The sequence below is a fragment of the Myotis lucifugus genome, unplaced genomic scaffold (assembly GCF_000147115.1).
Source record: "Myotis lucifugus unplaced genomic scaffold, Myoluc2.0 scaffold_89, whole genome shotgun sequence".
Lineage (NCBI taxonomy): Eukaryota > Metazoa > Chordata > Mammalia > Chiroptera > Vespertilionidae > Myotis > Myotis lucifugus.
Window position 1 is genome coordinate 3,946,380 of NW_005871137.1, and position 27,210 is coordinate 3,973,589.

Here is a 27,210-nt window from a genome sequence, read left to right on the forward strand (position 1 = left end):
GAGCCTTAGACAACATGAGGCCAGTCTCTCCTGGTCTGATGAGCAAGGCCATAAGCTGCAGAGTAACCGATTCTGTGATTCCACCTTGCAATAAACTGAGGGTACCGATGTGTGATCCCCTGGCTCCACCCCTGAGGACAATGGGCAGCTGAGCTCCAGGGGAAGGGCTTCTAACTTCTTCATAACTAGAAACAGCCTTGAAATTGAGGCCAACCATTCTTGCCCAACCACTAGTGACCTTCCAAGTTCAAATGGACCATTCATATCTAGAATGGAAAGCGTGACGGCCAAGGAGTCCAAGGAAAGGGTACATTCTGTGCACACGGAGCTACTCAAGTCCATTTACAATTTTCACATCAACTTTCTGAAGGGCTTCAGGGAACTGGCTGAGCATTTCTGCAAGGGAGCACGAGAAAGAGAAACCCTCCTGTCCCAAGAACTAAAAGTAGAACTTCTAACAAGAACTTCTGCCACAAACATTTTCAGCAGAATTTAACAACTACACAAGGAAGTCCCTAGTGTTCATTTCTCTCTTTTTTTGTATGCTCTAAGGAATTTTTCATCGCTCGACAGCAGTCTGGGTTTGACCTTCCCTGCACAATCAGGTTCCCCAGAGTAACCAAGAATGTGAATTTCCCAACAGCCCGCCCGAATGAGGGGTGCAGTGAGACTTGACCCTAGATCTCCAAAGCAGAGGGGAGCTGCAGCAAGGCCGTATACGAGAGGTTCTCTGCCTCCGGCACTAAAAGCTGCTGGCGAAGACAGCGGAGGCCCCAGGAGGCCTGCAAGAACCCAGCTTCTCTGGCAGACTGCACCCCTCAGGTGGCTCCCTCTTACCTAGCAGTACAGTAAGTGGACGGCATAGGGCCACAAGTGTTCTTTCGCCCCTGCGGACGTGTATCTTTGAGGGTAGGCAATAAACCAGGTCTTATATTAGAGCCGAAGCTTTCAACTCTACTTACATCCAAGTATTCGTCCAGGCCTAACTTGGTAAATTCATACTGGAGATGAACTCTGAAATTCATATCTTCTACTGAATGGACTACAATATTAATAAACTGCATAGAGGCCACCTGAAATGAAATCGCCAACAGGTTAGATGGGTTCCAAGCTTGTTTTCTCATTTTAATCATAAAATATGCTTTCAATTGCACACATCAGAGCTCACTTACCAATTTCCTTTTCGTTCATTTTATTGGGTCTTTAAAAAATACTTCATATTTTTTAAAAATTCAAAAGTCATATAGGTATCATAATTACATACCACTTCACATCCACTAGGATGGCTATAATCACAAGGAAAGATAATAACAGGTGTTGACAAGGATGTGGAAAAGGTAAAACCCTTATCCACTGCTGAGGGTGGGGGTGTAAAATAGTGTAGCTGCTGTGAAAAGTGTCGCAGTGCCTAAAACTGTTAAACACAGAGTTTTCATGTTACCCAGCAATCCCATTCTTAGGTAAATATACCCAAGAGAAAAGGAAATACACATCCACATAAAAACTTCTACACAAATGTTCATAGTAATTAAAATGTGTATGTGTGTGTGTGTAACAATGTCAATCAACTGATGGTTTAAAAAAATGTGATATGTCCATACAATGGGATATTATGCAACAATACAAGGAATGAGGTGCTGAAATGTGCTACAACATGGGTGAACTTGAACTCATTATAAGTGAAGAAAGTCACAAAAAATGACATGTATTATAATTCCATTCATATGAAGTATCCAGAATAGGCAACTACAGAGACAGGAAGTAGGTTAGTAGCTGCCTAGGACTGGGCGTGGGGAAAATGGGGAGTGACTGCGGATGGGTGTGAGGATTCTTTTGGGGGCGACAGAATTTTCTAAATTAGACTGCAGTGATGGCTGCACAGCCCCACAAATACACTAAAAATGTGTTGACTTGTACAGTTTAGATGGGTAAATTGGATCGTATGTTAATTATATCTCAGTAAAGGCATTTAAAAAAAAGTCTTATAGGTATACAGAATAAACAATGAACATTATTACAGATATATTGTAGAAAATGTGAAAATTATTACAAAGAAAAGCATTCAAATCTCCTATAATCACAGGTGATTTATTATCACCTCTGAAACCTCACGGTGGGCCCCATCATCCCAACAGGATCGTCCCAGGATCCCTGACCCATCTTTCCACTTTGAACAATGAACCGGGTTCCATTCCACAGAAGCCTTGGATTCATTGCTCTCTACCTGCAACTGCATCAGTGGCCCTGAGATCAGCCACAGAGAAAAACCAGTCCCCGGTTTGGTAAAAGCAGCACAGAGTTCAACAGACCTATTTTGCTTTTAATAGTGACAGTCAGTTTATTTATGGTGGAAATAGCCCACTAATGCTTTCCCTCCATAGTTAAACAGAGCCTCGTGCAAGGAGGTAAGATGATTATGGGAGCCAGATCCACGTTTTCTCCGAAAACCACCTCACTCTTCCTCTCTCCCCAAAACCTCATTTTCTTTCTCTTCCCAAAATTATTTTTTGTCACATTAGATTCTTCTTTGAGTATTTTATTCATTGGATATCCATCTGCTCTCGGTGACAAGGAGACACTATGGCAGTTAATTAACAAGTGACTTCAGGTGCTGTGGTTAAATGAGCTAAAGATTTGGTCAGTTTTTTTTCTTCTTCTGGGAGGTTATACCTCTTAACTGCAGTTTATGAAAAGTCTCATTTTCTGGAGGAAAAATATGGTTGGCTTTTGGCATCTTTCCACTTCTCTCCTGAAAGCAGGTCTGAATGATCTGCTGAGTTTTACGACATGCCTGAGAGGTAACTGCTTGCTAGGTGATGCATGCATCAAGCACATAGGATCCATATAGCAGCACCTCTATATAAGGTTCCTCAATGCATGTGCATGTGAATAAATGTGCTCATAGGAAACATGCTCTCCTTAGTAAACAGTGCAGGTGTTTTAAAGGACTTATAGTCATTCTAGCAGAAACTCAATGGCAGAGAGATGCTGTACGCACATACGATAAATGAGCGAGGTGGGCCGCATGTAACCGAACAGGGAATGGTATGGACTGGGACGAACCGGAAAGTACACCTTTAGCCACAAGGAATAGGCGTGAGTTGGCTTTAGCGGCTGATATTCTGCATGAATAGGGGTCTCGTGCTGTCAGAAAATTTTAGCTTAAGAAAATCAGAAATCTGTATTTTTGTGCATAATTTCCAAATTATTTTACGGAAGGACATCACTGGGAGACTAACTCACAAGCCTGGAGGTTGCCTCCAGCCTGGGAGCCTCCAGTTTGTAACCCCAGCTTAAAGGAACAAGTGAGTTCCCCCCATGAGGCCAAGGAAAGAAATTAGTCAGGAGAGCCAGGCACCACTTCTTCACATGCTTATCACCTGTGCCAACAGCCATAAACTCGCCAAAAAAACCCTACTAACAAGAATTAAAAAGTCAATGTAAAGTATTCCTTGTTTCACATTCACTTTTTACCTTTTTAAAAAGCATGTGTGTGTGTGTGTGTGTGTGTGTGTATCTTTGCTTTATGGAACAGAAAACCTCTATAAAAGAGCCCATCTTTCTCACTGATTTTGGAAGGGGCTGAGGGTCATGATGTCTATTAAATTTCAGGACCCAGAAAAAAATGTTTACATAAAAGGGTTAGGAATCTGTAAAGCTATGCTCCATATTTTACAGTCACTGAAGCAATTCCAGGGAAAGCCCTGCCTGGTGTCCGAGCACAGGCTCAGAAGACTCGACAGTGTCGGACCTGACTGGGCTGTCTGCTCTGGGCTGGCAGGGACCTGGGAGATGACCCAGGTGAGGACCCCCAGGGTTCAGAAGCTCCCTGCATTAGGTCAAAGAAGGCCTGCCAATCTGGGTGCCCTCGAGAGGAAGCTGTCTGAGGAAATTCTCTAGAGTGGAGTCCACCTTCAGTCCAGGATTGAGCCTCAGGCATATGGATTCACAAGTGCTCAAACTCCTTTTAGTTCTGGAAGATGACAGCCTGCTGAGACCCATGCTGTTGCACATGATCTACTACCTGTAAGTGGATCTGCAGTGTCGGTATGCCTTCATAGAATTACTAGAGCAGGAGAGGGGCGGGGGGAGAGTAGGGAGAACCACTGCCGTACATTAATGTAGGGGATATATACAGTCAATTCCACAAACCAAAGCACTTTAGTCTTGGGAATATTGTCTAGAAAAGGGCACTGGCTCAGGTGTGCAGAAGGCAAAATGGTCCGATTCTTGCTTCTGCCCTAAGGATTCCCATGCGGCACCATTGACAGTAACATTAGTGACTGCGGCATATGCACCATGCACGTTACCTTCCTTTTCCCAAGTGCATGCTTCATGCTTTATTTGCTATAAATAACCAGTTCTTTTGGCTTGTACTATAGAGTGCACAGAAGGAATAAAACTGGAAATAAATGCCATCGAGGGAAAATAGAGATTAAGAGGGACAGTCTAGATTGGATCTGTAGCATATTATGCTCAATTTCCTGTCCTTTGTAATATACTCATACATATGGATGTATACTACATATAAATATCAATGGATTTAGGGAAAAGTGCTGAAATTGAGTTTGTTTTCTTGAATGTAGTACAAAAATAGCTCACCATAAAATCGATGTTATTGTCTTCATTCCTGAAATGTTCCATCAACTTCTCAAAGCGCTGTTTTTCTCCACAAACCTGAAAACACACATTTTCATCGTGCATGTGAAATTCCAAACATAACCATCCCAAAATTAGATGCAGAAATTTTAGCATTAATAATCATTTCCAGAATGCCTATTTTTTCCCCCTCTCACACTCTATTTACTTTTCTTCCGCGCTAGTTAACTCACAAATAGCAACGTGAGCCAGGACCCGCACTGATCCTGGGTTTCCTTTGCAAGTTCTCCTGAGACTCTGAAGTCCGTATCAAGTGTGTTCTTTCCCATGTTAGCTTTGCATGACCCACCAACTTTTTTAACCTGCATTCGGGATACCAGAATGTTGTTTATGGTAATTAAAAAAAAAATCACCAGGGTTCTCCTTTTTACAGAAATACCAGGACCAGACATGCTAAGAGATCTTAAAATTTTTGTATTTAAATTCCTTGAAAAACAAGTTCAAATTTTTGATATCATGTCTAAGCTAATTAAGTGATTTTGGTGCATTAGCTACAATACTGAGAGGTCGATGTTTCAATTCGTGGTCAAGGCACAGATTCAATCCCCAGGAGGCACTGATCGATATTTCATACATGTTTCTCTCATCCATGTTTCTCTCTCCCTCCCTTCCTATCTCTCAAAATCAATAAAAACATTTTATTGATTATTAAAAAAAAAGTCCTCATGGTTGATGGACCAGCATTTCAGAAATAGTAGCTTATACAATATTAGACCAGTTCAGCAATTTTTAACAGGTGTGCTGCAAGAATTTTTAAACCATGCAATACCTAACTATTTAATCAGGGGCACTGGCCTCTTTTCCCTTCAGTTGTCAAATAAAAATAAAAATGGCAATAGCTAACACAACAATAGCCGTCTGTGTGAATGAATCTAATTGTACCCCTGCTTTTTTTTTGTCAAATTAGCAAAAAAAATATTGTTTTGGTGTGCTGCAAAATTTTAGCAATTAGTTAATGTGTGCCATGAGATGAAAAAGGTTGAAAATTACTGGACTAGCTGATTAAATCCTGAGCCCTAACTACCAGTTGTAAACTGGAGAGCTGGATCATTAACTCTCCAATTCATTCAACCTCGAATTTAACAACACACATAAACTGAAACACAGTTACTATAACTGGGTATCATAGGAAAGGAGCAGGGATCGGTCCACTGACACTGCATAGCTACAAGGAATAAGGTAATTCCCAAGTAATCAGGAATTGTGTCCAGAATTTTATAGGGCTGAGGAAAGCACATGTGGGCAGCAACAAAACACACTACTGGTAGCCTGTGGATAAAAGAGATGGCATCAAATCCAGAACAAGCAATGTTAGATCAATGTCATGCTGGGTAAAGATCCCCCAAATCATTATACTAGTCTGGTAGGCAGGACTGAAACAGACATTATGAAGAGCTTTGAATGTATATACATTTCTTTAGAAATCATTCATTCTGTCAACAGACAAATCCATGCTGAGAACATGTGTTTTGAAATAGAAATACCTTTAATCTTTACACACACACAAATAGACGTAAATATTTTCCAATTTACAGCTGCTATGAATGTGATGAAAAGAAACCAAATGCACAAAACAACATTTGCCAACATAGATTCCAGCTTCAGGAAACCTTGACAGAAGGACCTGACTGACCACTTTCCGCGCCCGCTGTAAGAACTAGAAGGGCCCCTTCCTTCTGCTCCATCCAGCCCTGCCGTCAAGTTCAGACATCCTGCTCACTGCGCTGCTGCCAATCTCTGCTGATGGATTCAGGGTGGCGTCTCTGACACTGTGCCAGGGGAGCAGCAGACCTGAGGCCCCTCAGCCCTGCTGATGGAGAGGAAGCGTGCACGCCAGATCCACATTTGTTCCATACCCCTTGAGCAATCATTAAATAGGTGTATACTCCGATCGTGGGGGGTTGGGGGGGGGGAGGACGGGGGACGGGAAGGCATGCTTGGGAAAAGGTTGGGAAAAGTCGTGTCCACATCAGAGGAAAGTCGTCGTGGCTCAGAGATCACATCTGGAGCTCCCCCCACACACGGTGCAAACAGGACCAGCACGGCCGAACGTGCTGCTTCTCCCCTTGGAAACTAGCCTCGTTTTAGAAGTCGGTGAGGATGAAAGGAATGAGACCACTGATGGTCAGTTATTTCCAGAATCCGCACACTGGGGACCATCTCAGGCCTTCAGCAAAAGGACGTCAGAGCTGGAGCATGTCTGCACGCACATTTATTGCATGTTCTAGTTTGCTGCATTTAATGTCCATCTGCCAACAAAGGCCAGACAACAGGTGATTGGAAAACTTTTAAGTGAAAAGAAAATTGTACTACGGCAACTGAAATCTGTTATTTCTTGACTTTTATATTCACTGGTATTTCCCAATCCCCCACTAGCATTGACACTGATCTCCTGTATCAATACGGGGTAGCCACTGCAGGAGCTGGGGAGGCAGTGACCGTAAGTGACACGGCCACAGGAAGGCTGGGGGCAGCAGACGGAAGAGGAGCCCCGCGGGGCACTGGGCCACTCCGTCAGGAGTTAGACTTCTGCTGTAGCTACCAGAAATGAAGTCAACCAGCAGAAAAATAAAAGTAGAAGCCCTGGAGAAACAGATACTCTACTGTAAAAATATGTCTACTGCTATGAACTTAATTCTTCATTCATAAATCATCCATAGATTTCATTCTCATGAGAATGAGTTCACCCATCCTGCCTGATGAGCACTGTGTACCACAGGGGAACGTCCAGCCCTCGGCCCGTATAAGGCCCACAAACCATTTGGTCTGCCCCTGCCAAGGCATTAGGGGTGAGTTAATGAAATGTTTGACCAAATAGAGCAGGCAGATTTTTAAGCTGATAATTTTGTATGGTCCAAGAATGATGTTATAAATATCCAAATGGCCCTGGGCAGAAAAAAGGTTCCCGACTCCTGGTGTAAAGTGACAATGTTCAGGCTGGGACCCTGGAGCAGACCTCAGTTGGCTGACACAGCCACCCGTGCTCCAAGCCTGCTGGGGTCCTAATACAGCTGGGCCTCTTTGCACTTGAAGCTCTAACATTATGGGGTGAGGGGAGATGAGGGCAGAAATGGAACTACATAGAGTATTAAACAGGGGACCATGAAACCTGGGTTATAAGTCACGGCTCTGCCACTGCCACACAGTGATCTGGGGCAGTGGTCGGCAAACTGCGACTCGCAAGCCACATGCAGCTCTTTGGCCCGAGATCACACCCTTGGTTTTCATGGCCTGTTCTGGGAAGCCATTAGGGTCATAGAAGAAGAGCCACATTCAAGGGGCCAGTTTGCCGACCACTGATCTGGGTTAACTCAGGGAACCTCTGAGAAAGGTTCTCGGAACTTCTATCCTCACGTATCCAGCTCGGCTTGGTTACATGAGCTTCCTGGTAAGATTTCTTTTGGAAAAAGAGTTTCATTGAAGGTTTCCATTGCTAATGAAAATTGGGGTGGGGTGGTGGGGGGAATCCTCTCACTCTATATCTTGAAGCTCTAAGCTTCTAATCTAGGCCTGGCAATACAACCTGATATTCCCTAAATGACCGGCCTGGAAGCTAACAAACCAAATTTAGAGAGGTGCACTCGGCTACGCGGGCCCTGAGCACCCCACGTAAGGGCCAGAGCTCTAACGCAGGGCATGTGCTCACTGGTGCCCCGGGAGCAGACAAATCCTGCCCCCTGCAGGTAAGAGGGGCCACACCCAGGACGAGCAAGACACATTTTCACTTCAAAGCAGGACTGAAGCAAAAGCACAGCTTCTGTCAAAAAACAAGTCAACTCTGCTCTCCACCATCTGCGAGAGACATCTCTGAACACTGTCCCCCGAAGCATTTAAATAAATCTGGGCCCTGGACGCCAAAGGGGTGGCTGTTTAAAGCATCTATGAAAGCAGGCAGAGTTTAGGGCAGCCGTGGGCAAACTACGGCCCGCGGGCCGGATCCGGCCCGTTTGAAATGAATAAAACTAAAAAAAAAAAAGACCGTACCCTTTTATGTAATGATGTTTACTTTGAATTTATATTAGTTCACACAAACACTCCATCCATGCTTTTGTTCCGGCCCTCCGGTCCAGTTTAAGAACCCATTGTGGCCCTCGAGTCAAAAAGTTTGTCCACCCCTGGTTTAGGGGGTGCTTTCCCTGAAGGCTACCAGCGGAGAAAAGATGGTTTTACGAAAGCCTGGTAATAAACGGTGCTATCGTACTAGCCAGATGCTGAATGAAGGACAGACTGCCGGCCTTCGGCCACTTCTCCACTCCCCTCAAGGTCAGGGACTGTCTTTGCTTCCCCCAGCATCAGCTCCCAGGACACCACACAGAGTCTGCAGCAGCATGAGGCCCGACTCTCACGAGGAGACTATAAAATATGCTCCTGGGCAGTTATATAAAAATTAAAGGCCCCTTGCTTAAGTGTTTCCTTCTTGCCCTGTTGCCTGGCGCCTGCCTCAATGCTTCCTTTTTCTCTTCTCACAATAGGCCCCTGTGATCCGCAGGGCTCCCTGCAGGAAGGCTGGGGTAGAGGCAAGTCCATTATGACTGATTAGACTGCCTTTCTCGGGGGCTGCTGGGAATGAAAGTTCTGTTTTCCTTTCGGGGCCGCGTGAAGTAAACAGCTATTTCATAGGCCTGGGCGAAAGCCCCTTTCACCTTCTCCTGAGAGCACCAGAGTCAGGGCTCTGATGCCTGGTGGCCCACCAGAAACCGCTTTCTGAGGGGCTCAGTAGCGGCTGGGGGCCTATTACCGCTTTCCCGAGAGGTGACCACCCACTTCAGACAATGACACCAAAGGGCTGCCGTGACAGAGCCAACCTGCTGCTGGCTCTCCCGCCTCCCTGGGATGTGAAGGCGGAAATGTCCATCAAACTGAAGCATTCTGAAGCGGAACACCCTGAACTCGCCCCCCTGAAATGAAGACTCATGAAAACTAAACAACTGAATGAATTCTACAATCTACAATCCAAGCCCTCCTTCCTCATAAAATGATAAGGTATTCCTATCAATCTTGGACTGATTATCTGATGATGAGCCAGAGGTTTCATCCAGATAACGCTAAACACCCCTTTGAAAACACCAGTCACTATTCCAGATGTTTTCAAATATCCAGATGTTTGGCACCAGGCACATGAAGCATCCAGATGACTGTTTTACTTTCCATGCACATATTTTGCTGTACTGAATAAGGAATCCTGATGTAGACGCAAAGGGCTGGTCAAATCCCTAGAGGATGACTTGTTGACAAACCACACCTTAAACGAGAAACGCAGTTTTATCACTCCCCTAAAAAAAGATGGCCTTCATTAAATTCTAGAGTGTACAGCTCCAATAATTCTTCATAAATGACATCTTTCAGAAGTATTCCTAATATATGAGTTTATTTTTTTTTTAATTTTTACTGATTTTTAGAGGGAGACAAAGGGAGAAAAGAAGAGGGGGCGGGGGAGAGACGCATCAATTTGTTGTTCCACTTATTTATGCATTCATTGGTTGACCCCTGTATGTGCCCTGACGAGGGACGAAACCCACAACCTTGGCATATGCCTAATACATGACTTTAATCTTTCCGATTTCAAATGCAAGACTCACATCTCTTGGTCATCAGTGAGGACACATACAGATTCTTTCAGGCTCCTATTCCTACAAGAAAACCAAAGTACTTTCTAATTCTTCAAGAGAGGCTGGTATTTAAATAGCTGCCAGAGAACTAAACCACAAAGGCCTTTAGGCATCTCTGGGACAACTTACCAGTCAGACCTCTCAAAAGTAGAAGGCCTATCACTGTCCTTTATTTCTCCCCATGGCTTCATCCCTTGAACATACCCAATCTGGTCAAGCAAGGCAAGAGACGGGACACAATGACCTATTTCTAGTGGTCATCACACATTCACTAAACCGCAGCAATAGTAGGAGCTGTTTACAGCCTGTGGCATTTTCGCCAACAGAACTTGGGACCTGCTCGGGGAACAGATGTCAACCCAAGCTCGCCTCATGCCTGAATCACAACAAATCAATTTAAATTGAACAAAGATGTGCTATGAATTCTGAGCCCTTGAGGACAAGGACTCTTTGTTTGTGAGATCAAAGATCCTAGCCCACAAACAGGCAAACGCCTGAAGTTTGTCCACTGCTCTCTCCTCTGCTTTTTCCTGTGCTCTGCTCTGCTCCAACGTTGGGTCTAATCAGGAGGGCCTTGTTCTTAGCTACCTGTCGCCACTGCTACCAGCCCCAGACAACAGCAGACAGTGCTGAAAGTGTGGTCCTTGAACACAGGGCACCTGAGGCCCTTGTACAGAATCTGTGAGCTCAAAACTATGTTTATAATAATACTTAGATGCTGCCAGACTTTTTCACAGAGCAGACATGTGCAGTGGTGGTGCAAATGCAATGGTGGGTGAATGAAACTGCTGGTGCCTCAGCATGATCAAGGCAGTGACCCCAAACTACACCAGCAGTCGCTGTGTTCATCACAGCCATACACTCTCTGTTAAAAAAAAAAAAGCCAGTCTCACTCAAGAATGCCTTTGGTGATGCACTAAGAAGTTTAATTTTATTTAATCTGAACCTTTGGTTACATTCTACTAATATTCTATATGCTGAAATGGGAAGCCTGCATAAAGAACTTTCTCTGCATATTAATTAATATATGCTGTCATGAGGACAAGCACGTCTGTGATTATTCCAGTGGTAAGAAACGTTGGTACTATTTAAAAGAATGACCGGCAAACTACAGTTATTCAGACATATTTATTGGGCAGTTATTTTCTTGAAAATTAATGAAATGAGCCTTTTACTTTAAGGAAACACTATTGACAATATTTGTTTCCAAAAACTGAGCTTTCAAGCAAAAATGAGAATTTTTGAAAACTTGTATCTACCCAGAGCTTGCCTATATTTAAAGATTATTCTGATGAGATTGGTGGTAACAATGAATGTGATTTTTTTTAAATGTTGCATTATGAAATATGTCAATATTTAGAATATCTGGATAATTTGGTGAATCAATATTTTTCAAGTGATCATTGCATGTTGTTGTAAGATTATACATTTGTTCAAGATGCAAGACAGACAAGTAAATCTATACATATATAAAAGCCTAAGCAACCAAACAACCGAACGACTGGTCGACCAGTAGCTATGACGTGCACTGACCACCAAGGGGCAGACGCTCAACACAGGAGCTGCCCCTGGTGGTCAGTGCCCTCCCACAGCGGGAACACTGCTCAACTGACCAACAGGCGCCAGACACAGGGCTCATGGCTGGCGAGCCCGCGGCAGGCGCCCAGGACCAGGATGAGCGGGAGCGGCAAGTGGCCTTGTACTGGCGGTTTCGGCCTGATCCCCACAGGCCATGCTGAGGGACTCCACGAATCTGTGCACCGGGCCTCTAGTTTTAATATAACAGATTACAAGAAGTTCATTAATATGGTTTCAGATTCCACTTTGCAACTAATCTTTAAGAAACTACTACCTGCCCTGTGTTTATATAGTATAGTATCAAAAAAGAACACCCTCTATTACCTAAAAATGCTGTTAAAATACTTCCTTTCCATCTGCATACTTGTGTGGAGCTGGACTTTCAACTATTTCAACCAAAGCAACACAAGGGACTAAATGCAGAAGCAGATATGAGCATGCAGCTCTCTTTTATTAATGTAGACTTTAAAAGATGTACAAAAATATAGCATGTGCTACTCTTATGGATTGAATTGTGTCTCCACAAAATTCATGTTAAAGCCCTAACCCTCAATTCAACTGTATTTGGAAATAGGAGGTAACTAAAGCTAAGTGAGGCCATAGGTTTGGGTTCTTAACCAATGAGATTGGTGGCCTTTTGAGAAGAAAAAGAGGGATCTCTGTCTATACACACATGCAGAGGAAAGGCCGTTTGAGCACACAGTGAAAGGCGGCCATCGGAAAGCCAGGAAGAGAACCCAACCATCAGCCTCCATAACTGAGAGAAGACAAGTTTCTATTATGCAAGCCATCCAGTGTATGGTAATTCGTTATGGCAGCTGAAGATGACTAAGCCACTCTCCTCCCTGATTATTTTACTTTTGGTTTTAGAAAATAGGTAATTTCTATAGAAACAGTTAACATTGACATTTATTATGTTATATTTAACGAAATAAGTAGGTTTATCAAAATTTTATTTAATTTCTAGTATGGTAAATACCAATACATAATCTACATAACAAAAACTTTTGGGGGAGGGGAGTCTTTGGCAATTTTAAGAGTGTAAAAAGGGGTCCTGGGGCCAAAGGTTTGAGAACTACTAGATTACAGAATCACCTCTTTATTCTACAAGATGATAAAGTCTTAGAATCCAACAGTTGAAGCAAAACTTGAAGTAGTAAAATTTCTCACAAGATGTTGGGGAGTCAACCTCATCATATAAAGACCAATCCACGGAGATTAAGTCACACCATTCAGAGACAGATCAGGTTTCTCTATGTAGAAAGGAGCCCCCCATCAATTAGACCCCCCTTCCCCTCTCATGTCTAACAAGGCCAGGGATGTGCCCACCTCTGTCCCATGGAAGCTCATTACAAGGCTAGACATTCTTTTCCTAAAGCCAAGTGAACATTAGATTCCAAGCAGAAACATGAGCGCAAGGCAGACACAGTTCTTTCCCACGTGGTCCACAGGATATGTGTGCCCCAGAGTTCAGGGAGAATCAGACTCAGTGAATTCACCCAGGTCAACAGACACATCCTGGAACGCCTGACACTTCATACTATCAAGCAACTGAGAAAAATACACAAACAACACAAAGATCATCATCTTTTTCCAAAGGACTAAACGTGTCCTTGCCTACCACATAGACTACACTATCTCCTAGGCTTACTACCCCTATTCCTGGAAAATGCTTCAACATGGAAAATTCAGTGTTGTCCTTAGCGGTGGACCAGTAAATGTGGGATACCACATGTGTGGCTGGTTCATTTACTGGTGGGAAAGGAGCCCTCATTTTCCACGGCCCAAACCAAACTGCTGCCACAAAACAGAGCCATAGCTCATGTTACCACGATTGGCCATTTCCAGTCTCCAGTGACGCAGAGCTGAGGGGGAAAGTCCCGTCGGGGCTCAGCTGTAGGAGGAGGGGTGACTGACAGTGATGGTGAGACCATAATTGGGAACTGCGGAGCCATTTTCCTCTACCGTGTGTTTCAGTCAATTGTTGTGAATGAAATCTAAGTATGACTATATAGCTTTGGCAGATTGACACAGAGAATGGAAGAGCTGGGCCGGGGCCACACGCACCACTGCGGTGAAAGCAATAAAGAATGGCACTGAACGACAGTGAGCAGAACAGAGTCTGAGGCTGGAGCATGATGTGATGGAGGAGCTGGGAACTGAATGACCTGAATAATGACTCCATAGCTCAGCCTTTCAAACACTGCACAAGCCCGAGACACTTCCACGCACAGGCCTTCCTGGTGGCAGGTACCGACCGTGTTCCCAGCACAGCCAGCTCACTTTCTGGCTGTGGAAGCAGCAGGCTCCCTTGACACAGTGCAGGTTTTTAAAAATGAGACGTGGGTTCAGAGACTGAGACAGCCATTTCCGGGTGGTTATAAAGGGAACCGGGAACGGAAGTCACCACGGAGACTAAAAATCACAGCGACCTATTTTTATTTTAAACTTGTTACTATTCTACCAGCTGGCCTTGGACCCATTCCTTTTTGTCCTTGTTTGTAAATTTTTGTACCTATCATTTCAATATCTAGGTTTTTATACCTGCAGTCAAAGAAACACTAAAACCCTTTCAGATGGAACAATTTGAACATATATGCATAATACATAGCATTCACCAAGGCATGTGTAGACAGAATTTTATGCAGAAACATAAAACTGTAGACTTGAAAGGGATAGAGAGACTATCTGACTAGCTTGTCACCTAACGCAGGAACTTGCACCATAAGATACCAGACCCTCCTGGTACCCTCTCATCCTCTGGACTATTCTTTGTGTTGTGTGCTGGTCTCTTCCGAGCATCCTCCTCACCCATGCTAGCCTGGCTCCTTACTCTCCCAGATGGGTGCCCCTGTGAGTTCCCCTCCTTAGTGACAATCCCCTTTTCTACTTGGATCACACACACACACACACACACACACACACACGTTCCCTAATCACCTCTGTGTAAGCCTGTTCTCTCTTCATGGTCTTCAGAACTAAGAATCTGATGTTGGGCACTCTATCGCCACTGAAAAATATAAATTTAATTTTTTAAAAAAGCGTATTTTCTTCAACTGAAAAAAATTTCCCAGATCATATTTGTTCATCGTGGTTGTGCTACTTTCTTTGTAATTAAATGTATAGGATTTGACTAGATTCTTATTCTCCTTTTATGTCCGTCCCCAGATTCATCCCGTCTCTCACTGACTTTTCTTCAATTTTCGTATCCATTGTCATGGCCACAAACTTGGTCCAGGCCCCAGTCACTTACCACCTGAAATAGCTATTTTCTAAACTCCTGCATTTCCTTCAAGTATTTTATGCAAAAAAATAAAAAAGAATAAAAAATATATGTAAATAAATAATAAAGTATTTTATGTAAAGCAGAAACTTATAATTACATAAAATATCCTTCTTAGATTTCCACAGAATCAAATGGAATAGATATAAAAGCACTTTATAGACTGTTAAGTGCTTTATTATTGTTAGTTGCTCTCTTTTCCTTTTTCTTTTCCCTCCTACTTTTATCAGTCTTCCAGTTGAGATTTTGTTTTATCACAAGTTTCAAATCTCTCACTATTACTTTCTCAGCAGCTTAATCATGCTGAGCTTTACTTCATAACAAGGGTCCCAGGCAGATGTTTTTTCTTGTCGACCAGCACGTTTATTCTGGCTTATGCTGCTCCAAGACAGAGTTCATGCCAGTCTCTTCTTCTGTTCCCAGAATTCCCTCTGCCAACCAAGTTAAGTCTCTTCCTTCCTTTATAATTCTGTTCAAGACCTATCCTCTCTCTCTGGGCCTTAACAAACAGTGCAGTTTTGTTCTGAATTTTACTAATAACTTCAAACACCCCAATAATCCACCCAATCCATAACTATTCGAATTGGTCTGCTTTTTGGTAGAAAATTGAGGATGTGTATGAACAGGTGTAAAAAGTGTTTGGTATGTGATAGATAACATGTTATATAAGGTTGACTATGAGCCTTGGAGTTAAATGGATCTGTGTGAAATCACAAGGTTGCCATTTACTAATGTGTCAGTAGGCCTATTTACTCTGAATCTCTTTCCTTATTCTGAGGGTCGATCTCAGAATTAAAGTAACATACACTACCCTGTTGACACTCAGCAAACAATAACAATGGCCTTACTGTGTCTATAAATGTGTAAGCCTATTTTGTACACATGACATAATAAAGTTACTGGCTAATTCTTACAACCTAAAATAAAATAAAGTAAAATAGAATAAAAAATAAAATAAAATAAAATAGATTCATGAGCTTTGCTCATGTTTTCTTTCTGATGACTATTTTCTAGTTTAAAATAAACCAACCAAGCAAAACCCTTATGTATTGGCTATGAAGCCTGAATAAATAAAAATGTGCTTATGTTTTACAAGTATTTAAAATTCAAATGAAATCTGAACTTGACTCACATAGGAAATCAAGCTCAACAAGCATAGTCACTGGCAATAACACCTAAAACTTTAGTTTAAATTATAATAGAGAATAAAAATAAAATATAAGCATAATTCCTATAGTTTTGAATCACTGTCTTCTTGTTGTTAACATATCAGACATCTGATCCTTAATTAAATATCTACTAAAGCCAGCCCTATCTTTCTCGGGGCAATATAAACTTTTGTGAGACAAAAGTTTTGTCAGACCTTTTATTTTCTGTCAAATTGTCCTGATCTTAGAACATGGTAAGAAATACATTTGCCCAATCCCTCCTTAGAAGTTCCAAAGAATGTTGGTTTTGTTTAACTCTGAAGAAACGGTGGTGATGACCAGGGCCTTTATTTTTGGAGACACGTTACACAAAGACAACTGAGCTTCTTTAGAGAAGACAAGAGAAAGCTAGTCATATGAAACTCGACTAGAAGGAAAATCTCACCCCACACAATAGGGACATTTAGCCGTGTGAGGCATGATGTTACTCCTCAAACATTACAAGCAACAGAAGTAAACACACACACAAAACAGAAGCAACCCCACCACTCCAAACCCTTTCGCTAATTTAGGGAGGGCCTGTTACTATGAGGAAGTACATCTTTATGCTGTTACAATATAGACACACATATTATATATGTATATGTACATATATATGAGATATATATGATTTATCTTATTCTTTTCCTAGTTAACATATCTAAATAGGCATTCTCCTATTTTAACAGCTGTATTTGAACCCAGAAGCTTATCTAATGCGATGGTTACTATAGCCCTGGGTCTGGGGCTTAGCCAGTTCCTAGCACTGGACTTGATGACCACTAACATAACCTATAATCCAGAGTTATTTAACGTTTTAAAACAATGATTTCTATTTTTACTTTGAAATTGAATAAATACAGAAAACTAAAGTAGCCCTGACTGGTGAGACTTGGTTGATGGGAGTGTCATCCTGTGCACAGGTCACAGGTTCAATCCCCCGTTCAGGGTGTGTACCGGAGGCAGCCTATTGATGTTTCTCTCTCTCCCCCTTCCTCTCTCTCTAAAATCAATAAAATTGTGTCCTTGGGTGAGACTTTAAATTTTAAATAAAGGAATACTTAAGTATACTTAACACATTGCGGACCAGTAGTTTTATTGCTAGCTTTACCCAGTGGCCAGATACGTTTCTACTGAATGAGTACAAAAAACGTTTTACATAAATGTTAAAGGCACGATTTAAAGTTAAATACCCATTGCATTTTGAAGTTATTTATTACATGTTCTTACAAGCTAGTATCTTTTTAAAGTATGATACTTTGTAAAACACTGTGTAATATGTAGCGAGAATTCTTGTGATCCGTCCAAAATGTGCTAAGTCCCAAGATCCTTACTATTCAAGTCAGGGTGGAGTGAGGGAGAAACAGAATAGGGAGGCAGTTCATACAGGAAAAAGAAACCAAGGTGACCCTAAAATAGACCTTTAACATTACTCTGCAGACATGAATTCCAGAACGGCCACTGAAAACCTCCCGTTACTGTAACTGTTTTTGGAGTTGGTGACCATACTGCTGCAGCTAAGAGTTCTGACTCCAGTCCCCTCATCAACGCACAGCGAGCGCTTCCCAGCACCCTATGCACCTTACAACCATAGCAACACCTTACCGTCCGGGCAACAGTGCCCACGTGGAGGCTCCACGCCTGGGGACCTGCGCCAGCCGGTTTAGATTCCATGAGGTACTACAGTGACACACAGCACCCACTGCTTTTCCTTGAGGTCTTTCATTATCTTCCCAAAATATGAAGTAAGGGCACACATGCCAACTGCCTTACAGTTGGCAAAGGGCACAGGATTTAGAAATGGCATTTTTACACGAGTAAAAATAACAAGCAAGCAACACCCTGCGTGTTATTTTTTTAAGTGGCTGCTATGAATAAATAGAAAACGAGGCTCACTGCTGTAAAAAATTCACGCAGGCTTGTAGAGAGAATGGAGGGTCTGATTAAAGTCAGGATGAAAAGCAGAGCATCTCTACAAACATTCGCCAGTGACCACAATCTCATCTGTCCCGCCCACCACTGTCCTCTTGCACTTTCTCTTTCTTTTTCTTGTATTTTGAAGTCCCCCCCCCCCCACCATGGCCCATCAAAGGAAAGTCCTGAGGATGTTAGAAGTGAATGAATACAGCAGCTGAGGGAGCAGATGACTGTCAATGAAAGCAGAGGCCCACGGAATGAGAAGTATGAATGGCAAAACTTCTGAAACCAATCTCAGACCCTGACCACACCCTGTTCTATCAGAGTGACCTCATGCTGAGCTCAGTGCCAACTGACTTTTGGAGAAAAATATAACAACTATTTCTTTACCAACCAAGAGAGTTGACCTAAACAGCTAATGCTTGGAGAAGACTGGGAAACACATGTTCTACTGCTGCCCCTTGCTAACTGTAGGCTATATGGCAACATGAAGACTTTGGAATATGCAATGAGGTTTTCCCCTGATCTGCCCCTAAATTTCTATCTCACCTTTTATTTATTTATCTACTAGAGGCCCGGTGCACAAAAATTTGTGCACTTGGGGGGGGGGATCCCTCAGCCCGGCCTGTGCCCTCTCGCAGTCTGGGACCCCTCGGGGGATGTCCACCTGCTGGCTTAGGCCCACTCCCTAGGGAATCAGGCCTAAGCTGGCAGTCAGACATCCCTCTGGCAGCCCGGGAGCCCTTGGGGGATGTCCACTTGCCAGCGGGGAGCAGGCCTAAGCTGCAGTCGGACATCCTTAGCGCTGCTGAGGAGGCAGGAGAGGTTCCCGCCACCACCGCTGTGCTGGAAGCCGTCAGCCTGGCTTGTGGCTGAGCAGAGCTCCTGCATTGAGCATCTGCCCCCTGGTGGTCAGTGTGTGTCATAGAGACCAGTCATTCCCAGTCATTCTGCTGTTAGGGTCAATTTGCATATTACCCTTTTATTATATAGGATTTATTAATTTATGTTAATCTTCACCCGAGAATATTTTTTTCCATTGCTTTTCAGAGAGAGTGGAAAGGAGGGAGGGAGGGGGAGAGAGAAACATCAATGTGAGAGAGATACATCGATTGGTTGCCTCCCACATGTACCCCAATGCACCTCAACCGGGGCCAGGGATCTAATTTGCAACCCAGGTCCGTGCCCTTAAATGGAAATTGAACTTGCAACCCTGTGGTGCATGGGCCAATGCTCTAACCATTGAGAAGACCAGCCAGGGTCCTGTCTCACCTTTTTAAGACTGAAGATTCAAGGTAAACTAAAGTCCTTGAAACTTTATTAAGTTGCCACCTTCTTTGCATAAAATGACATCTTTACCTTACATATAAAAGGGACTTCTCAGATATGATTAAGACTCCTGAGATGGGGAGGTTATCTTGGATTATCTAGGTGGGCCCAATATAATCTCAATGGTTATTAAGGGAAGGTGCCCAGAGAATCAGGGTCAGAGAAGGGGCCACAAGCCAAAGAATGCTAGCACCTTCTAGAAACTGAAAGGCAAGGAGATGGGTTCCCTAGAAGAATGCCACCCTGTTTACTAATTTTATATGTCTGACCAACAGATGTGTAAAGTAATAACATTACTTTGCAGACATGAAAAAAAAAAGTGTTGTTTGAAGCCACTAAGTTTGTGGCAACTTATTACAGCAATGATTAAGAACTAATATACCTTCTCCATCCTAAACTTGGCTCAGGCACACATTCCAATAGAAAGTGTCCTTTGAGAGCTCCTATCCCATCTGCCCTCCTTCCTCTACTTCCTCTTAGTTAGCTGTTCCTCCTCCTTGCAAAGCACTGGCATTTATCTTTATAGAGCCTAGTACTATAACAGGTAAAATATTTACATTTCCTTAACTAGACTGGGATGCTCTTTCTTAAAGATAGGGCCTATGTCTTACTCATTTTCTTCTTTCCAGTGTTTATCAGTGTTTCAGACACACAGGGGCATGCAATGCTCATAAAAATGTTTCCAGTAAGTGAGCATGACTCATCCCTTAATGATCAGCAGCCTCCACTTCCTTACTAGACGATAAAGACACAGATGCCAAAGAAATAACTAGTTCATTACCAGGGGCTCGGAAATCCTATGTAAACAGCTCCTTTCTCCCCTGGAAAAGCTGTTAAAATAGTCAGCCCATAGGACACTGGCTTGAAGGAAGGAGTAGCCTTTCTACCACTAATGAAAAAGTTTACTAGTATAAAGCCAAGTATTGGGTTGAGTGAAGAAGAGAGAGATAATAGAAGAGGACCAACTAGTGATATATTAGTGTTTCTCAAAAAGTTATTGAGGTGCCCTGGCTGGGAAGATCATTTGGTTAGCAGCGGTTCTCAACCTGTGGGTCGTGACCCCTTTGGCGGTCGAACGACCCTTTCACAGGGGTCGCCTAAGACCATCCTGCATATCAGATATTTACATTACGATTCATAACAGTAGCAACATTACAGTTATGAAGTAGCAATGAAAATAATTTTATGGTTGGGTCACAACATGAGGAACTGTATTTAAAGGGCCAGAAGGTTGAGAACCACTGGGTTGGAGCGTCATCCTGATACGCCAATGTTGCAGGTTCGATCCCCGGTCAAGGAACATACAAGAATCAACCAATGAATGCATAAGTAAGTGGAACAAGAAACAGATGTTTCTCTCTCTTTCCTACCCCTCTCCCGCTCCTTCTTTGAAATCAATAAATAAAATGTTCTTAAAAGTTTTTGAGGTGAATTGTATTTTCAAAAAAATAACCACAGCAGTCTCTCCCACCCATGTTCTTCTGCACTGTGGCCCTCACACTTCACCATCAAGAAGTGAGGTCATTACCTTCCCTTTGCATCTGGGTTCACCTTAGTGATTCACTTGTAAGCAATAGATTGCAGCAGAAGTGACACGGATGTCTCCTGAGACTGATGCAGAAGATATTTCAACTTCTGTCCCTTTAAATGCCTGCTCTCCGGATGCGCTTCCCTGTTTACTCCTTCCGGGAAGCCAGCTGTGATCTATGAGAAGCTGCAGCCACATGGAATTCTACGTGGAGACATTGTGGCTGAGAGGCTCCATCCACCACTGAGTTCAGCCTTTGAGTCATCACAGCCCAGAAACTAGACAGATGAGTGAAGCCACTTTCAAATGAATTCCTGCCTCCAGATGATCAGATCTTCCAGGATGAGGCCCTCGAGATGACGGGGCAGGGACAATCATCCCTGCCATCCCCCGCCTGACTTCCTGACCCACAGAATCTAGGAGCCTAATAAAACTAAGTTTGGGGTGATTTATTATGCACAAGCAATAACAACAATAGTTAATAAACAGTCCAAAAAATCATTACTGTGACTTTGCTTCCTGATCCTAGGGAGACGGACTGGCTAGCGAAGAGCCTCAGTGAATTAATTTAATCTAATTCTGGCCTGATACAGTGAAATATACACATGCTCTAGAACGGTAGCTCCCTAGTTTGAGATTGAGAGAATACGTTGTTCATAGTTCAATGAGAGACTGGAAAAAAAAAAAAAAGGACCCTTCCCTTCATGGTGAAAATTTTACCACTGAAGGAATTACCCGGCTGGTCTTGTGCTGGATTTATAACGCTACACCCGCAAATATTCAAGAGGTTAGATTAGCTGGGATTAAACTCAGAGGGATGCTGGAAGGGCACCAAAATGTCTGCTCTCCTTCCTGCCCAATTGGGTCCACTGTAAATAAAACCTGACATGCTTTCTTAAATCAACTTAATAATGTGAAGCACAAGTGCTTTCAGATGCCCAGTAGCTAAACCACATCAGCTTTCTGAGGAAGCCTTCTAGCAAGAGGCGAAAATAATAATGGATGCTGCCAAGAGGGCCATGCACAAGAGTGGCCTTGAGTGACTCACTTCCCAGGGCTCCATCCATCGATCCTGGAAGGTCAGAGGGGGAAGGAGTTGTGCTTTTAATAACCAAACTCCAGCCTCAACTGACTCGTGAGAGCCAGATGCTGTCATGTTGGAAGCAGATGAGAACACAGTTATAATCGATCTGGAATCCTGATGAATTCCAGGTGCACGTCCCAGCAGCCTGGGGGAGCTGGTAGCTCAGAGCCCTCAGAGGGCATTATTACTGTCATAGGAGGCTATTCTGTTGCAGAGTCTATGGGGCCTTGGGACATTTTCCCTCTGATTTCAAATGGGAGTATTTTTTTTCCCCAGAGACAATTTCTCAGATATATCAAAGGATATAATGGAAAAAAGTAGGAAGACCAAGAAAGTTGAGGAGATCAAGATCAAGGTTCCTAAGGAAATTGGATTAAATATGGTGCTTATAACTCTCCAGTTGATGTCCTTAACCAGTAAGTACAGTTTCATGACCCAGCAGATTGCTAGCCATGGTCCATACCATTTGAGAGAGAAGAGAAAGCATGACCAGGATCCCAAATAGTTTCATGGTGGCTGGACATCGAGGCACAGCACGGGAGTCCAGCCACATCGGAGGAGCACCTGCCCATTTTCCAGGCCTGTTTCTCCACATCCTCCAACCAACCCTTTCCTCTGCACGGTAGAGTCAGTTTCTCCTTCTTGCAGACAAGACCCTGAACTAATGCAAACACCAAAAGAATGACCGTGCCTTCCAAATGTCTTTTTTCCTACCTGCCAGGCCAAACGCTCAAAAATATATATTGCCATGCAACTAAGAACGTATCCTTTTAGGGAATATGGTGATATGTTTGCCATGTGGATAAACTAGCCAATAAGAACAAACATGACTCCTTGTTCTCACCCTGGTCCTCAATTCAGGACCATACATTTTCATAAGGAGATGCTTCAACACCAAAACCAGATGCTTTAATTCCATTTGAAAAACAATGAAAGAGAATAGAATTCAAAGAGAAATAACAGCTGACAACAGTTTAGTTTTCATCTACTTGCTACACTCACATGGTCAGGTATGTCACAAACCATGATTAGTACAAGTCTGCCATCGGAATCTATGTAATTACAACTCATGTATCATGATATACATTGAGGTGCTTACTCAGTAACATCAGGCATAGGCCCCAACCCCCCACACCCACCAAAATGCAGGCCTTGGGTTCATAGTCTTACCACCATCAGATATCATTCGATTGGAAGTGCTTCCTACTTTCCTAAAACATGTACTTCAGATCTCATAAAACATGAGCAACATTCTTTGGGAAAAAACACACCCACAAAAAAACTTGCTGGTATTCTGATTAATTGAAATATGAGGAAATGGTGTAATCCTACATAAAAACCTATCAAGAGGTAAAAGATACCTTCTTCAATTTACATTTGAATTAAGGAGTGGTGGCCAAATAGTTGCTCAAGAAATAGATGTGGGGGGAGGGAGACCCAGCTATATACATACAATGGGTGGTCTTTAAATTTTCCTATAGCATCTGGTGCCACCTTTCAGCACTGTGCTAGGCTGTGCTCTGTGCAAAGGGTCTGGTTACTCTAATGCATACTACTTTATGCAAAAATGAATACTTATACCTGATACCCCACTCCCCACTGTAAAAACAGGGATCACCCCTCTGAAGGCAATGAATGGAATCCCAACTTACTAGATCATCTTCTTGAGGGCAAAGACTCCTCTGGCCCACTCCCTGGTCTCCTGGTACCTGGCATGGTGCTCTCTCTGCCAGGGGCAGCTCAATAGGTATTACTCACTGACCAAAACCCTACTTACACAGACGTCTGAGATCATAGGACAACTTTTCCTAATCAGGAACAGCTGGCTCCCAAACCACCTTAAACCCAGAAGATTCCAATGACATTTTGGCTAAAAAGATTACAGAATACACCCTTCACTATGATGTTTGAGGGGAAAAAAGATCCACTCTCATAAAGATGGGAATAAAAGAAAACAAAAACAGGCAGAGATTTAAAAGACTGGGCTGTGAGTGGTATTACATTAAAAAAAAAAAAAGATCAATACAAAAACACTGTTTTTACCCTAACACTGAAAAGGTAAATAGGATGATGCTCTTGTGACCTATCCATAAGAAGGAAGTTTTCAGGGACAGGCTCCTGCCCTGTCCTCATTCATGGCGATGAGAATAATCCCTTTGCTTGGTCTGGCCACATGCGCACCATGGCTTGAGGTTAATGCAGGCCAATAGCGCACACAGAGCCAGCTCTGTCCTTGTCCCTTCTCCCACATGGCACAGCTTCTTGTAGATGCAAATGCCTGCCCAAGGAGAATCAGAACTTGAAACACCCACCATTACTCACTTATAAGTAATTACAGAAAAGAGGCAGATTTTAGTTAAAGCTCTAAAATTTCGAAGTCAAAATTAATTAGTTCTCATCGAGACTAGCCAGTTATTAGATTTAGAGGATTACTTTTTTTCCCCATCTAAGTATACACTATACCCTAAATGCCTAAGTCATAAATGATTCTGACACCTGACAGCTAAAACTCAATTCTGCAAGTATTTGTGTGCCTACTATGCATAAGAAAGGCATTCTAGCTAACCTAAGAAAAAGCAAAATTAACATTCCCCTCATAAATTACTGAATTTAATTAATACTGATTCTATACCTTCATAATTTTAGGACATCATGTGGCCTGCAGTATAATCAGATGCTCGTTATATAGCTCATTTTATAACAAGGCTCACTGATAACTGTACAGTACGTGCTTTTGACATGAAAAAGACTTGCTCTTTTCATATATTCAAAGGAGGCAGGGTGGGGGGAATGGCCCCAAGGTCCTGTCTAACTCAGCGTTTCCCTCAGGAGATCCACACAGAACTGGGCCCAAATATCACCCGAACGGAAGTTCAAAATAATGCGCACCAAACCCCGATCCTGGCTCTGTCCCTCACCTGGCTGTGTGACCCCGGGCCAACAATGCATTTGGAATCTTAGCTTATTCTTTTATAACAGGGAGATATTAGTGTTTGTCTCACAGATGTTCGTACAGAATCCAGTGATTTCCTGTGTGTACCAGGCACAGCCCCTGGCCTATCGTAGGTCCTCAATAAATCCTAGCCGGGTTCTACTCTGGAGGCTCCCAGGAAAGATGGGAGAGAGTATGGAAGTCCCCTGAGATTTGGATTGTAATCTAGCTTCTGGGTATTAATCCAGAAGCATCTGGAATCAAATGGGATTGACAGAAAAGGCACACGGTCCCATGGTAACCTGGGGCTCCAAGTGCCTTCAATTACTTTTGTAATGTCTCCCCTCAAAGCAGCCTCAGATGTGGGGCACATTCCAGGGGATCCAACAGGCACTCTCCTTGGCTCTGTAATGCTGCACACCGCCACTAAGGGAAACTGGCTATTATTCCAGTTTTGAGGTCTTGGTACTTTGGCCCGGAACCCTTGGTGTCCTATTATTCATACGTAATTGTTTCTTCTTTTGTCGTCATTTAATTCCCATGGTCAACCATGCATATCCATTGGTTTACTGTTTTCCTGGGAAAGCATCACCTGTTTAAGATTACAAGCTGCTAACATCAGTGTCTATATATATGTGATAAGTTTTTCATAGCATCCAGCAAAGTAATGACAATACATATGATTTGAGGAAAAGAACTATGATGAATGAGTTCATGAAATTTACATGGTGGATGCTCAAGTATCAACCATAATGAAAACCACATACATTTAACAAAACCTGTTTTCAAACTGCCTATGCCATGTTCTCCAAAGGAAAATGAGTACTGCAAATAGTTTTTAACTTTTCTTGGATATGAGACACCATTCCACTTAAGCTATGTAGACTAAGTTCATTGCTACCCGCTCACTGACGTCTTAGAAAAGTAACTATTATACCCCTTACACCCTAGAATGAATAAAAAAATTAAATCATTCTATTCAAAGATGTCCAAACGTAAGATGTTTGCGTGAGGATTCTTTTTAAAACTGAAAAGTATCCTACCTCCTTAAAGTTGTCAAATGCTGATAAAATGATTTCATGCCCGCCTCTGACAAGACAAACGGCTGCCAACAGTTCTAACACAAGGGCTTTTGTTCTGTCAAAACAAGAAGAAATAGAAAAAACCACAAGTCAGTGAATGTGACAAGATGAATCAGCTGTTCCTTGCATCCAAGATCAATATAATAAAATATTTGTCCGTATGTTTTGTAAACTTTTACTAACTAAGGTATACTTACACTAACGTATATTTAAACCTTTACCTATCTCTAGAATATGTGATTTATCTAGGGTAGCAAATTTGGAAGGCTTGTTTCCCACTCTCTAAGTTACAAATTACTCACTAATGAAAATTAATTCTGGAAAGATTCATCTTTTAGTCCCATCATCAGATGACTCAGTACAATGTGGCTGAAAAGGTTATTAGTGAGCTAAAGACAAGAGGAAACTTGGGAATATTCAAGAAAACAACCCACTGTTAAATATTGTCTCTGGTTTTAGAATCAGAGACATAACATTTGCCAAGAATGCCCTACATTTCACATCTGCTAATTTGCACATGGCGCCAGAAAAATCCCCTATGACAATGCAAGTTTCCATCCTTTCTTCTTCCTCTGCAGGAGGTGTGAAAGGATCTGGATTTCAGCTCTACTAATACGAGAATATTTTCTGTGACTCAAGGAAAGAAAATAAAACTCCATCTGAAATATTTTTAGGAGAACCTCGAGATACATTCCAAGATTCTTAATACAATGTCAAGGACAGCACTGTTTCTTCATCTTAAGATGACTTCAGTGTTTCACCACTTTCTGGAATAAAATCTATTACTGACCTCTAAACAAAGACCATTCTGATAACGCACAGCATCAGTTATCTTAAGGAAGATGAATAGTGACTTCCCGTGGGAGAAGACAGGGACACAGACCATGACTACTTGGGATTCTTGTAAACTAAGGAAGCAACCATGAAGTTGCAAAAGCTTTAACCCGGGGAAGTTTGAAGCCATAATATTAACATACATAAATAAGACTTTGTGCTTTGCACTGCATTCCAGATCAGAAAGG

The 27,210-nt window shown here is 42.6% G+C and overlaps 1 protein-coding gene across 1 annotated transcript in view; it reads right to left on the bottom strand.

Annotated features, from left to right (window-relative positions):
* The window catches only part of FMNL2 (formin like 2), a 299,629-nt gene that overhangs the window by 31,520 nt on the left and 240,899 nt on the right, over positions 1–27,210 (bottom strand). The window contains exons 9-11 of the mRNA XM_023756136.1: positions 26,150–26,243; positions 4,603–4,677; positions 963–1,073 (exon numbers count right to left, since the gene is read on the bottom strand). Of these exons, the coding sequence (XP_023611904.1) occupies positions 963–1,073; positions 4,603–4,677; positions 26,150–26,243 (280 nt within the window). The remainder of the gene's footprint in view (positions 1–962; positions 1,074–4,602; positions 4,678–26,149; positions 26,244–27,210) is intronic.